Genomic DNA, 14,521 nt, shown 5'->3' on the forward strand with positions numbered 1-14,521 from the left:
AGTGACCTTAGTAAATATTACCCAAGTATTACTTTCTACATTATGAGCCCAATTAATCCTTACTTCCTTCCCCACTGAGAACCCTTTATCTTGTCAGCATGCATTTACACAGACTGGGAGAATCACACATTAATTCTATGAACCCTTTGGAAAATAAATGCTCAGATATTGCTCAAATAGCACAGCTGAGATAGGTGAGGAGTTGCCATCACTGTCATCTCATGGACAAATTATGAAGATGAGATTGATTTGAGGACTCTTTTGTGTACCTTTTTTGATAGCCTCTTTCTCTTTTTTGTCATACTTTCTAGGTGGTTGGGGCCTGTACTTGTTTTCATGCCTGTCCAGGACTTATCATCTCTGGACAGTTCCCCAAGTTCTAAATATTTGCAGATTTCATTGCCTGTTTACTCGGTCATGGAGCATAAAAACTTCTATCCTGTTGCCTCAGGGAATACACACTCTCTCTCTCTCTCTCTCTCTCTCTCTCTCTCTCTCTCTCTCTCTCTCTCTCTCTCACACACACACACACACACACACACACACACACACACACAGAGTCAATCTTCCTGATCTCCATTCTCTTTAGTAGCTTATGTGTAGTGACTTATATAACAGAATGTAATTAATCTCCCTAAGAGCATGGGATGTTTGCTGGTGGTTGTTTCTGTTTCTGTTATTTTTCTTTGTATCAACAGGTCCAAGTCCATAGTAAGTGCTTAAAAAATACTTGCTGATTGACGTTACCTGCCTATAGTCTTTTCCCAGGATAAATAAATACTAAAATTTGACTTTACTTTGTTATTTAGTATTATTAAAAGGAAATCAATTATTTTTAAAAAATAATTCAATTACAATAATTCATGTTAAAAGATTATTATGGATGGATAAGCCTTTCCTAATAGGGTACTAGTATACTGTCATTCCGTCATAACATGACACACATGAACATGGATCTTTAATCCATTACCTCAAAATATTAGTTCCAACAGTGGGAATGTTAGTTACTTTGTGTAGCATAGAGGTGAGAAGGGAAAGCTAATTTGGTGAGAGTATTTCTTTTGAGGTCCCTCAAATTGTACCAAATAGGGACCTTCCCATTCCATTTGTGCATAAGAATTTCCCTGCAAGGCATTGCTCAACCAGTGGAGTTGTGGTTGTAAGTTGCTCATCAACTGGAGTTGTGGTATATGAATGTAATGGAATACTATTGTTCTATGAGAAATGATGAGCAGGCAGATTTCAGAAAAACCTTAAAAGTCTTACATGGACTGATGCTGAGCAAAGCAAGCAGAAGCAGGAGAACATTGTACACAGTAACAGCAACACTGTGCAATGACTAACTTTAATAGACTTAGTTCTTCTCAGTGATACAATGACCTAAGACATTGCAAAACACTTATGATGGAAAATGCTATCCACATCCAGAGAAAGTACTTTGTAGTCTGAATGCAGATTGAAACATACTATTTTCTCTTTTTTGTTGTTTTTTTTCTTTCTTGTGTTTTTTCCTTTTTGTTCTGATTCTTCTTTCACAACATTGCTAATGTGGAAATATGTTTAATATGATTGTACATGTATGGCCTGTATCAGATTTCATGCCATCTTGGGGGGGGGGGGGGAATTTAGAAATCCAAATCTTATAAAAGTGAATGTTAAAAACTAAAAATAAATAAAGAAAAAGAGGAAAGAAAGAAGAAAAAAGGAAAAAAAAAGAATTTCTCAGGAAATAAATATAATCTGTCTCCTTTTCCAGCAAACCTGGATAATTCAGAAAGATTGATACTGTTTTTTTTTTCCTCCCCATGCTCCATAACAGAATAAACAGTGGAACTAGGAGAAGATACTTCTACCAGCCATCCTCTCTAGGGCTTGAAGTAGAAATCTTTCTCTCTTAACCTGAACTCTTTCCTTGGCCTAGTCATGTGAATGACTGCTATTTTCTGAAGTTTAACTAATTTTTTATGCTTTTAAAAACTTCACATATTTAAAAAAAACTGTATTTCTATCTTTGCTTACAAATATAATCTATTCTTCTGTAACTAATATTCCCTTGTAACATTTTTTTTCTTAAAACCTCACCTTTCCACAAAATTAATGTTCTCATCTATTGAATCTGACAGTATACCCAACATTCTACCTTTGTAGTCCCCTGCCTCTCAGTGAGAATGGTACGTTTTCTCATTTCTTCTATAGGACTAAATTTGGCCATTATAATCACACAGAATTCAATCCCCCCCCACCCCCCCACCACATTGTTGTTACTGTTTCTGTTTTGATCCTTCCACTTGCTTTATTGTAATCATTGTGTATATTGTTTCCTCGTTTCTGTTTTCTTTATTTTGCATCTGTTTGCATCAGTCTTTTAATGCTTCTGTAATTTCTTACTTTTTTTCATTATGGAATAGCAATTTTCTATAACATTTGAGTTCCTGTTTTGTTGTGCACTTGGATGACAAAAAAGTACTACTGTATATCATATATACATATATGTGTATATGTATGTGCCTATATGTATATGTGTATGTATGCATATGCATATGTATCCATGAATATTTATGGTGCCACTCTAAATATTTTGGTGTATATGAGATCACCTTTTCTATCCTTGATGTTCTCAGAGTATATACCTATCAGTGAGATCTCTGGGTCAAATGTTGTGGATGTTTTAGTCATTTTATTTAAAGCATAACTCCAAATGGCATGATGAACAGTTGGGTTGACTCAAAGTTACATCATCACTATATTAGCATCCCTATCTTTCAGACCTTTATATTATCAGCCATGCCTGGTTTGGCAATGAGTAAAGGGAAAATAACTACTCTACAGACACCAACTTAATTTATTAAATTTAATTTATTTAGATTGAAAATGTAGGTACCGATTGTGGGGGGAGATTATCATTTGAGTAGTATATAAAATGGAACTGGTATAACATTGGAAATGACATTTACTGGATCTGGAGTAAAGCATCTGGTTTTGAATCCTAACTCTGCCAACTACTACCTGTGCAACTTTTGCTAAATTCACCTCCCTTCTGTGTGTGTGTGTGTCCTCACATTAAATTAGGGGGAATTTCCAGATAGCCACAAAGGTTTCTGCCAACTCTCAGTTTTTGACCTTAAATGAAATCAATCAATAAATAAATAGCTACCATAGAAAAATATATTTTTGGAAATATACTTACTAAGAATTCATATTCCTGAAAAAAAGTACAGAAATTATATATTCAAAAGCAGACAATTTCCAGTGTGGTATATGATGGTGGGAAAAGAGAATGTATTGTTATATAAACTTGGGAGTTTTGTTTTTGTTTTTCCTAGTGGAACCGTAAAACAGTGCAGGGCTTGATATTGCTATTGGAATTGTAGAGACAATCATAAATCACATATAATGGCTAGAAACAGGTTAGGTTAGGTTGGTGATTCCTTTCCAGACATCCTCATTATTGTGGAATTAAGCTTCCCTTTTTATTATTTGGCAAGTGTTATTTCTCTTTAGTTTTAGGAGATAAAGGGCAAAGGATCATAGCTATCAAAAATCATTGTCATATGCAAAGTTTTCTTTGACCAGAATATTCTATATGATACTGTGAATTTAGATCCCAAGCTTCCCCATTAATAGTATGGCCTGGAACCACGGGGCAAGTCAAGGCCAGACACACTTCCACAAAACCTAATGAATTTACAATTTTTTAACTGCTGTTATCAATATCTATTCCCTACACTTATCCAAATGCCTCCTCCAGTGATATTACCATGTGCCATGAATGTGTTTTTACTATGGTATGTATTTATAGATTACATGTCTTTCTCATGTAAAAAATTCTAGATATCCTAGTAGGAGAATGTCATCAACACACGGTAAGTGTTAGAAGTTGCCCATGAAAGAATAACACAATCATTGTGAAAAAGAATGGAAGGAAGGAGTGATATGAGGCTTAACTGAGGAAAACATATAAGGAGAGCTAGGACTAGCATCATATGTATAGAAGAGTTGCAAAGGAATACAGAGGCTAAAGAATGAAATATGTTGGTGCACATGGGGAGACTTCCAGAAGGAAACAGTTGCCATTCTGTTGGTCTTCATAAAGCCATGTACTTGGCTAAAAATCCATTAACGGGTCAGGTCCAAAGGGATATTTCTTCTTAAATTTTGATAATCTGAAGTTGGAAAACTAGTCTTTAATCATCCCTAAATAAATGCCTATTACTTGGCTAGAAAAAATACATTCCCACATTGACTCTCCAAGATTTATCAATCTGGAGCAATATATTTTTGGCCAGGTTTCATATTGTCCTTTATTTTTACAGTCCCTCAAAGGACTTAATGTTCTGCCCCACAGCAGAATTAGGCTAGAGGGAGATAAGTTTCAGGTGAAGACTACTCTGTGTTAACTAGGTTTCTTTCCTTCCATTTAATTATAATAGTTATTTAATGGCAGCTTTAGCTCATCTCTGTGGCATAGCAGAATTGAAGTAGAGAACAGATTTCCCAGCACTTATTAAACCTTTAAAACATATTGGAACATTGTACTGCTGGATGCAGACTCTGAATTCTAGATGTCAAGACAAAACACATAGAAACCCTAAAAACCTAGTTGTATGATAAAAATAGCTACATGACTTTAAAGCTAAGTGATTCTTCAGGAAAAAACCAAATGCTAAAAATTCTTTGGTTTCTTGCTAAGCATGTATTATTATTTCATATGTTTTCCTAAAAGTAGGCCAATGAACTATATTTATGATATCCTGAATGTCTTACCCCCAAAAGGATTCATCACAACATCGGTTTTTTTTTTCCCCTCTCTCACATTTGGCCAGTGTCTGGTTCTGTGGTGCCAAGGAAGGTTTATCAAGAAATAATAGCATTGGTTTGATGGCTCTTCATGGCTTCTTTGCATTTAAATGTCAATTTGTGTTTCATGGTATTTTTTTCAATCAAAGAACATGCTCAGGTCACTAATGGTCTAATTTGAGGCAATGTAATTATTTGATACTAATGATCATCCTTGATGTTTTCTATACATTTTTAAATGTCCTGAAAATTACAGAGGCATAAGAGATATTTGTTGCAAATGAAATATATATGTGTGTGTATGTATCTTTTTGTGAATAGATATACATACATGTGTGTATATAGGTATGCATACATTTATATGTATTTGTGTGCATATGTATATATATGTATGTGTGCGTGTATATATATATATATATATATATATATATATATATATTCATGCACACATATATCTGTGTTTTAATAAGAAAGGCTCTTTTTCCCCTGAATGTCCTGTTGCCTGTCCTTTGTTCCCTATCAGTCAATGCATAATGAGAAGCAGATAGCTGCACATATAAACTCTCCCACCTTGGTGGGGAGTGGGAAAGATTGGATTTGAAGAATGGGAAAATTATTTGGTTTGAGTAGTTGCAGAAGAGACTACAGTGAAAGCGAACATCTAAATATTCTCCAAAAGGAAGGGATTGTTCATGACACTTCTCCTAAGTTATTTAAAACTTTCTCAAAATTGTTATCAGGCTATGTTAAGTGTGTAATGATTTTGTACCAGAAAGTGGTTCAAAGGTCTCTTTCAACCTTCTCTCCCTATAGCCTTAATAAAGGTTATTGCCAAAGTTGACAACTTTATGTGTTGTTTCTGCAAAGGGAATTAAATTAATATATCATGATCCCTCTGGCCTCAGGGTCAGCCTGCTAAATTTCAACTGTGGAAATTTCTAGTTATTTACATTTGCCATAGTTTACAAAATTAGTTAGAAAGCAATTTTATATTCTGATGTTCCATTTGAAGTGCTTATGATTTATTTTAATATATTTTATTTTTTACATATCTATATTTCTCACTATTTACTTCCTTCACTTCTTCTAACAGAATTTAACAGAAAAAGAGAAACATAAAGTAAAAACTCATTAAAACCCACTAAGACACCCCAAAAAATCTTATTTTACATGCAGTGCTCCATTCCGGACAATGCCAGCCTCTGCAAAGGAGCAGAAAGAATCATCTTCTTCTGTCTCTTCTTTGGGGCCAAGCTTCTTATTTATAATTTTACAAATTCAGCTTTGTTGTGTAATGGTTGTTCTACCACATTCACATTTTTGTTGCCATTGGGTTTCCTTAACTCACTTTACATCCTTAGTTTTAAGATGCACAGGAAAGGCTATGCTTTGTACTACTGGATGTATGCATGTGTATCAATATGACAAAGACCCGTGCTTTTCTTAGTATAGAAATTCCAAGTGTGGAAGCTTTGAAGAGCTGCCTGAGGCTCAAGCTTTTCCAGTTTGTATGTTTGTTTGTTTTTGCTAATTAAAAAATGGCTTCTGTAAATTGAAGAATACAACTTTCTTCACATCCTTCCAAATTGCTTTGCAGTACAGTTAGTGTCCAATTCTCACTACTCTACCAACAAAGCATTAGTGTGGCATTTTCCCATAACTCCTCTAACATTGACTATTTCCACTCTCCAATTTGAATATTTGTCATTTACAAGGTGAAACTTCAGGGTTGTTTAAAGGCTCTTTCTAAATGAATCATATTTTTTTTTCCTTTGGCTTCTTATACAGAAGAGTTCTTCTATACAAAAAGGAATTATAAATATTGCATATGTTAATGCATTATGTCTTTTAAAATGTTAACATTGTTGCTCAGTGTTCATAATAATAATGTCTGTATCCAAAATACCTTATAAATGAAAAGGAAAGTGAAAATATTGCACTAGAAATTCTGGTATTCTATTTTCCTTCCTCAATTCACATCAGGACATAATTTATTTGTAGTAGAGAGTACATACTACTCTGTACAAATTTACCAATTTGTGTTAGATGTTTACTCACCTTCAACTACCATCAGGCTAATTAAAACAAAGGTAATTATTTTACTTTTATCATATATTCCCTACCACTTGAAGTTACTGGCATCTTTCCAGACATCACTGTCTGGTAACATTAGTTTAGCTAATTACTATGCCCTTGAACAGAAAGAGATCATTGTACATAGGGATGAGGATAAAAATCTTATGTTTTTTAGCAGTGGAGGCTCACCTTGATGTCCACTGGGAAATGTACTTTTTCATCAGTCAGCGAATATCTGATAAAATATGAGCAAATTAGCAGAAAATAAGTGGGTTGACCATTCTTTTCCATTTTAATGATCATTCAACTAATGACTGGGGTTCTAAATAATAAAAACAACCCACAATTTTACATTGTTTATGACAAAGATTACACACACACATTATACATATATGTATATATATGTACATATATAATGTACATATGTATATGTATGTATGTATGTGTGTGTATATATATGTATGTATGTATCACATATTACACCCATTTTCCAGATAAGAAGTTAAGATGCAGAGAGTTTAAGTGACTTGTACAGGGTTGCAGAGCCAGTGACTGGAGGTTGTAAGGTCATCTCTTTTCTTATTCCTGAATGATTCATTTAAAATATGATATTGAACATCAATATGATTGATTCAATATATTTAGTACTGATTTATTTTTACAAAAAATTCAGTACTTGAAGGATAATTTTTCATTCCCTCTAAGTTTCTGAAGATTCTTTCTCCATACAATATCATGTAATCATAGCTGGTATATACTCTGCTCTGATTTTTATACTTTGCATGATTTCCTATATCTCTTCTCAGATTTACTGGTATTTCTCAGACCTTATCTAAATAGTATTATAGTATTTTATCAATGCACTATGGTTTATTTAAATAGTTCACTACTTTTTTTTGCAATTTCATCTAATCCTGCTATAAAAATCTTTGAATGGGTAGCTATTTCTTTTCAATAATATTTTCGGGTTATATTTTGCTCAATGAAATTGAACTAAAAGGTAAAATGGTATGACTGCCATAGTAACTTTTCAAGTGTGCTGGTATATTGCGCTCCAAAAATTCCCCTATTAGTTTAAAATTTTCTTAGCAGTGAATTAGTCTAAATATTTCTCCGCAATCCCACGAATGAGTTTCATTGGTACTGATTATTTTTGTCAATTTGGTGGTCATAAAATGGCAGCTCCACATGGTTTTGATTCACATATTTTATTAGCGAGCTTGAGTATTTTTCAAGTGATTATTAACAATCTATGTTGTTTTCTTTAAAACTGTGTTTGCAAAGATCTGCTGACACCAAATCCATTTCTCTTTTCACTATAACCAACTAATTTTTTTTCTATAAACCTTTTGATCACCATTAAATTTTGGATAATCAAAACTATAATATATAGAGTAAGGAAAGCCAGGAAGTCTAGATGATGGTAAAGACAAAATTATAGCACATTATAGTAATTCATGGAGAATATGGGACCAAAAATGGATCTAAAAGGTTCAAGAGGATTTGAATGCCTAAAGAGGGGTAAGACATTCCATGGCCTAATATGATAGATTGAGGAAGTGAGTGTGGTGTTCTTAAAGAAGAATCAGGAACCCAACCTAACTAAACCAGAGGGTATCTTTTGGGGAAGGGTTGAAAATGATGTCTGATAAAGGGAATAGAATCAGATTAGATTATATTGGGAATATTGAGATGCAAAGTTAATCTCTGTAGGCAGAGCCATTGAAGAGTTTTTACCTGGGGAATGGCATGAAAGAGATGATTACCTAATATTGTGGATTATTTAATTTTTATGAAAGAAATATTTTGAGAAGATTGAAACTTACTTTTAAGTACCTGCTAATCTGATAAAATGATCAAACACACCCTGAATCTTTTTTTATTTGATGGGCCAAGTGCAAATATGCAGTTGCCTGAATGTTTTGCTCCAGAGTCTCTCAAATATCTCTCTTTCCTTTCTTCTTCTACCGTTTATGGATAAGCAAAAATAGGTGAGTTTGGTTTGATCATGGAAGCTCTCTCTGGATTTTTAATAATTATATCAAAAGCCAAAATATTGACTCTCTATGAAGAGGTGCGGTAACCACACTATCTCTCTGTAATTTAGTGGTCTATTCTCATAGTGCTTTAGTAATTCATAGGTTTCCTTTCATTGATTGATCTTCAGTTTAACAACTATTAGATATCTTAATATGACATTTTCCAAAAGTGCTCTAGGAAACCATCTCAGTGAAAGCACAATGGAGTATTTTCATAGGCTGCATGCACTTTTTCAAGTCTAGCGAAACTATCTGTGAGTCATTTGGCATCCAAATGTTCCATTTTTTAAAGAAAAATTCCATCCAGGGTTTTGAAATGTATTTATTCAATAAACTGTCTGCCAAACGATTCTGATAGTTTCTAGGAGAAATCAAAGGGAAATTAATTGCACACTTAATTAAGAAATTCAAATGATCCAAATTACATTTAAAATAGATTAATATTGTTTATTGGGCTAAAAATAGTAAAACACCAGGAAACATCTCTTTAACAGTGAGAACGTTCATTTGCATGAATAAAGAAGATCTGATCTCATTCTAGAATCAGTACTGTTGAAAATATTTTGTGGTAAATGTTTAGAAGCAGCAAAATTCAATGTTACTGTTTACAATTTTTTAAACTCCCCGAATGAAATGCAAACGTAGGAAGGCTGAAAGCATCCTACTAATGAGTCTGCTGTTCTTGTAGCTTCTACTGATGACAGTGCAGCAGAGAAAAAAGATGGAGCTCTCCATGCTGGTCTAATTGTTGGAATCCTCATCCTTGTCCTCATCATAGCAACAGCCATCCTTGTGACAGTGTACATGTACAACCATCCAACATCAGCAGCCAGCATATTCTTCATTGAGGTAAGTAGACATCCATGAGTATGCTGTTAATTCTTTGATTTAATCCCAATGTATGATTGTACCACATGTTCTTATGCTACTGAGCAGACATTTAAGAGTAGGCAGAACTCCTAAGAAAAGGCTGATAGCCTGCCTCCATTCCACAAATTCTGTTCCCTTTATCTTGGCAAGTCTTATAGACTCAAACTGCTTCTACCTTTGTAGATCTAAGGAAAATTGGAACCATATTTGTCTGCCCTGGTGTAGAATGCATAGTAACCAGCTGTTCTCCATCTCCAAGGTGGAAACAAATAAAAACTCCAGCATGATAGGAAATTTCAATTCATCAACATGTGTGGGGTTTTTTTTGGCCTTCTATGGGCAAAGCAATTATTAGGTGCTGTATAGGGAGAGTAGAGAGGGGGTATGATGAGGCCAAAAAACATGATCCTTCCCTTTTAAGAATATGATCCAGATAGGTAAATAGCAGATTGATAATATATAAACAAGGCCATATGTATTAACTGTATCTGTAGCATTTGTGGCATATTTGTGAATATCTTATTTTTGTGTAGAGGATCTCTGCATACCTAGATTAAACAGATGGTAGATAAAATAAATATGTATCCATATGAAGACTATGTCAGCAAAGACTCTCTCAACGCTTTACTGTTGATACTATTCATTTGGACTCTATCATTCTTCCATGCTTCCAAGAATATTTTCCTTAGCATGGGAACTTCCTACATCAGGACAAATCTCTACAACCATTCTATGACTTTGAATTCACTTGACTGAAAAATTCATCATCCTGTCACCAATCTAGTGATGTCTCTCAGATCAGTTAGCCTGGTCTTCAGACCCAGAATGTATGGAAGTCTTTCCTGTCATCAAGCATTTTAAGTGCCTACTATGTGCCTAGCCATGGGGAAAATAATGCATAACTAAGAATACTTTCAATTAATCTATCAAATAAGCAACTTTATCCAACAGTCTTTAAAATTATAAAATATGGAGCAGAGCCAAGATGGTGGCTGGGAAGTAGGGACTAGTGTGAGTTCCCCGCCAAGTCCCTCAAAAAAAACCTATAAAAATGGCTCTGAACCAATTCCAGGACTGCAGAACCCACAAAATAGCAGAGGGAAGCAGGGCTCCAGCCCAGGACAGCCTGGATGGTGGTTGGGTGAGGTCTATCCTGCACGGAGCTGGGAGGGGAGCAGAGCAGAGCCCAGTGTGGGCCGTGCGGACCAACCAGAGCAGGAGCCAGGCGGAGGGTGCCCTAGTGCCCTGAAACAGTGAGCTGTGGCAGTTGCCAGACTTCTCAACGCACAGACACCAAAAACAACAAAGAACTGCAGAACTCACAAAATAGTGGAGGGAAGCAGGGCTCTAGCCCAGGACAGCCTGGATGGTCTCTGGGTAAGGTCTATCTCACATGGAGCTGGGAGCGGTGCAGACCAGAGCACAGTGTGGGCTGCGCGGACCAACCAGAGAAGGAGGCGGGTAGAGCAGGCCCTAGCACCCTGAGTCAGTGAGCTGCAGCAGTTACTAGACTTCTCAAACCACAAACACCAAAGACAACAGAGAAGGTTAGTGGGAAAAGCTGCTGGGGACAGGGTGATAGAGTTCTCAGTTCAGCCACTGCCCTGGGGGCAGCTACAGAACTACAGCTGCAGTTGCTTCTGACCCCAAGCCCACCTGGTGGGAGGAATTAAGTGGCAGATCAGAGCAGGAGTGCAGAGCCTGCTGAAGATCTAAGTCCAGGGGAAGGACGAGTGCTGGTCTGGCAGAGCTGGCGCTTCCCCCCAAGCATGGAACATAGAACTCTTTAGTCTACAAGCAGTCATACCCCGATGAAAAACTCAAGGGTCAAGTAAGTTGGCTGGGAACATGGCCAGACAGCGAAAACACACCCAGATTCAGTCTCAGACTTTGGAATCTTTCTTTGGTGACAAAGAAGACCAAAACATACAGCCAGAAGAAGTCAACAAAGTCAAAGAGCCTACAACAAAATCCTCCAAGAAAAACATGAACTGGTCTCTGGCCATGGAAGAGCTCAAAAAGATTTGGAAGAGCAAGTTAGAGAAGTAGAGGAAACATTGGGAAGAGAAATGAGAGTGATGCAAGAAAACCATGAAAAACAAGTCAATGACTTGCTAAAGGAGACCCAAAAAAATACTAAAAAATATAGTGAAGAAAACAACACCTTAAAAAATAGACTAACTCAAACGGCAAAAGAGCTCCAAAAAGCCAATGAGGAGAACAATGCCTTGAAAGGCAGAATTAGCCAAATGGAAAAGGAGGTCCAAAAGACCACTGAAGAAAATACTACCTTAAAAATTAGATTGGAGTAAGTGGAAGCTAGTGACTTTATAAGAAATCAGGATATTATAAAACAGAACCAGAGGAATGAAAAAATGGAAGACAATGTGAAATATCTCATTGGAAAAAACACTGACCTGGAAAATACATCCAGGAGAGATAATTTAAAAATTATCGGACTACCTGAAAGCCATGATCAAAAAAAGAGCCTAGATATCATCTTTCAAGAAATTATCAAGGAGAACTGCCCTGATATTCTACAGCCACAGGGCAAAATAGAAATTGAAAGAATCCATCGATCGCCTCCTCAAATAGATCCCAAAAAGAAATCTCCTAGGAATATTGTTGCCAAATTCCAGAGCCCCCAGATCAAGGAGAAAATACTGCAAGCAGCCAGAAAGAAACAATTTGAGTATTGTGGAAACACAATCAGAATAATACAAGATCTAGCAGCTTCTACATTAAGAGATCAAAGGGCTTGGAATACGATATTGTGGAGGTCAGTGGAGCTAAGATTAAAACCAAGAATCACCTACCTGGCAAAACTGAGTATCATGCTCCAAGGCAAAATATGGATTTTCAATCAAATAGAGGACTTTCAAGCTTTCTCAGTGAAAAGACCAGAGCTGAATAGGAAATTTGACTTTCAAACACAAGAATCAAGAGAAGCATGAAAAGGTAATCAAGAAAAAGAACAAGAAAAAGAAATCGCAAGGGACAAAGTTGAACTGTTTGTTTACATTCCTACATGGAAAGATGATGTGTATGATTCACGAGACCTCAGTATTAGGGTAGCTGAAGGGAATATGCATATATATATATATATATATATATATATATAATATTTATGTATATATGTATATATGTGTGTGTATGTATGTGTGTGTGTGTATATATATATATATAGATAGATAGAGAGAGAGAGAGAGAGAGAGAGAGAGAGGGCACAGGGTGAGTTGAAGAAAGTGGCAAGAAAAAGCAGTTCTGTAGGAAGGGAAGAGGTGGCAGGTGAGGGGGAATTAGTGAATCTTGCTCTCATCAGATTTGACCTGAGGAGTGAATACCATACACACTCAATTGAGTATCTTACCCCACAGGAAAGAAGGAGGAAGAAGATTAAAAAAAGGGGGGGGATGATAGAAGGGAGGGCAGATGGGGGAGGAGTCAATCAAAAACAAACACTTTTGAAAAGGGACACGGTCAAGGGAGAAAATTCAATAAAGGGGTATATGTTAGGAAGGAGCAAAATATAGTTAGTCTTTCACAACATGAGTATTGTGGAAGGGTTTTACATAATGATGCACGTTGAATTGCTTGACTTCTTGGGGAGGATGGGTGGGAAGGGAAAAGGGGAGAGAATCTGGAACTCAAAGTTTTTAAAACAGATGTTCAGAAACAAAAAAAAAAGTTTTTGCATGCAACTAGAAAATAAGATACACAGGCAACGGGACATAGAAATTTGTCTTGCCCTACAAGAAAGGAAGGGAAAAGGGGATGGGAGGAGAGTGGGGTGACAGGGCATCCAGAATATACACCATCTTGGAGTGGGGGGGAGGGTAGAAATGGGGAGAAAATTTGTAATTCAAACTCCTGTGAAAATCAATGCTGAGAACTAAATATATTAAATAAAATTAAAAAAAAGAAAAAAAGAAAATAAAGCTAACTCATTTAGATTTGATACATGGAGCAAAATAAAATTAAATTATAAGATATTTTCATATGTTTAGAATTTCTTCTTAGGAGATTGGACTCAAAAACATCTCAGGGTTCCTTAAAATCATTTGTTGTATTAGAAACAGGTTTGGTTTTGTTGTCATACAAATCATAACTTTAAAATACAGTAATGTGCTAAGCATTAGAAAATTACTTTGTTCTGCCAATTGTGTGCATGATGGTAGAAAAAGCAATTTCATAAGGACCAGAAGAAATATTCCCCAAATCTCATAAAACTCCCAGTTAGGTATTTTCCATATACAGTGTTCTTAGAAAATGTGATGCTAACTGGGAAATTTGTTTGGCAAGGTGTTATATATTTTTTGTTAATGTGCTTTCTTTTCATGTGTATAACTTAAAAACTTGCATGTTTACCAAAGGCATTTATTTGTTCTATAAAGGGCTGACCTATAAGAAGTTGTAAAGACTCAGAGATCAGCCAGATGTATAGCTGCTGTTGGTCCTATAACCCTTTATATGGTCCAGCACTTTCTGATACCACACTGTCTGCTTCGTAATGTTATGAACCAAGGGCTATATCTCACATTAACCAAGTGCAACTATTACCTATCTTTGGTTTTTCAACAGTTTTATCTAGCTTTGCAAAGATATTAGAAGAGTCCATACCAAGTATAGGGCATTGGACTGCTGAGAGAAATTAGGACAAAAAAAACTTACCTCCTTTTTTTCCTGTTATTAGAATAAGGGTGTTTGTGTTAATGGTTAGAATTAATACTTCACAAAAA

The 14,521-nt window shown here is 35.7% G+C and overlaps 1 protein-coding gene across 1 annotated transcript in view; it reads left to right on the plus strand.

Moving 5' to 3' along the window:
- PLXDC2 (plexin domain containing 2) overlaps positions 1–14,521 on the plus strand; it is a 518,063-nt gene that overhangs the window by 476,896 nt on the left and 26,646 nt on the right. The window contains exon 13 of the mRNA XM_036758389.1: positions 9,601–9,761. Within this exon, the coding sequence (XP_036614284.1) occupies positions 9,601–9,761 (161 nt within the window). The remainder of the gene's footprint in view (positions 1–9,600; positions 9,762–14,521) is intronic.

The sequence above is a fragment of the Trichosurus vulpecula genome, chromosome 5 (assembly GCF_011100635.1).
Source record: "Trichosurus vulpecula isolate mTriVul1 chromosome 5, mTriVul1.pri, whole genome shotgun sequence".
Lineage (NCBI taxonomy): Eukaryota > Metazoa > Chordata > Mammalia > Diprotodontia > Phalangeridae > Trichosurus > Trichosurus vulpecula.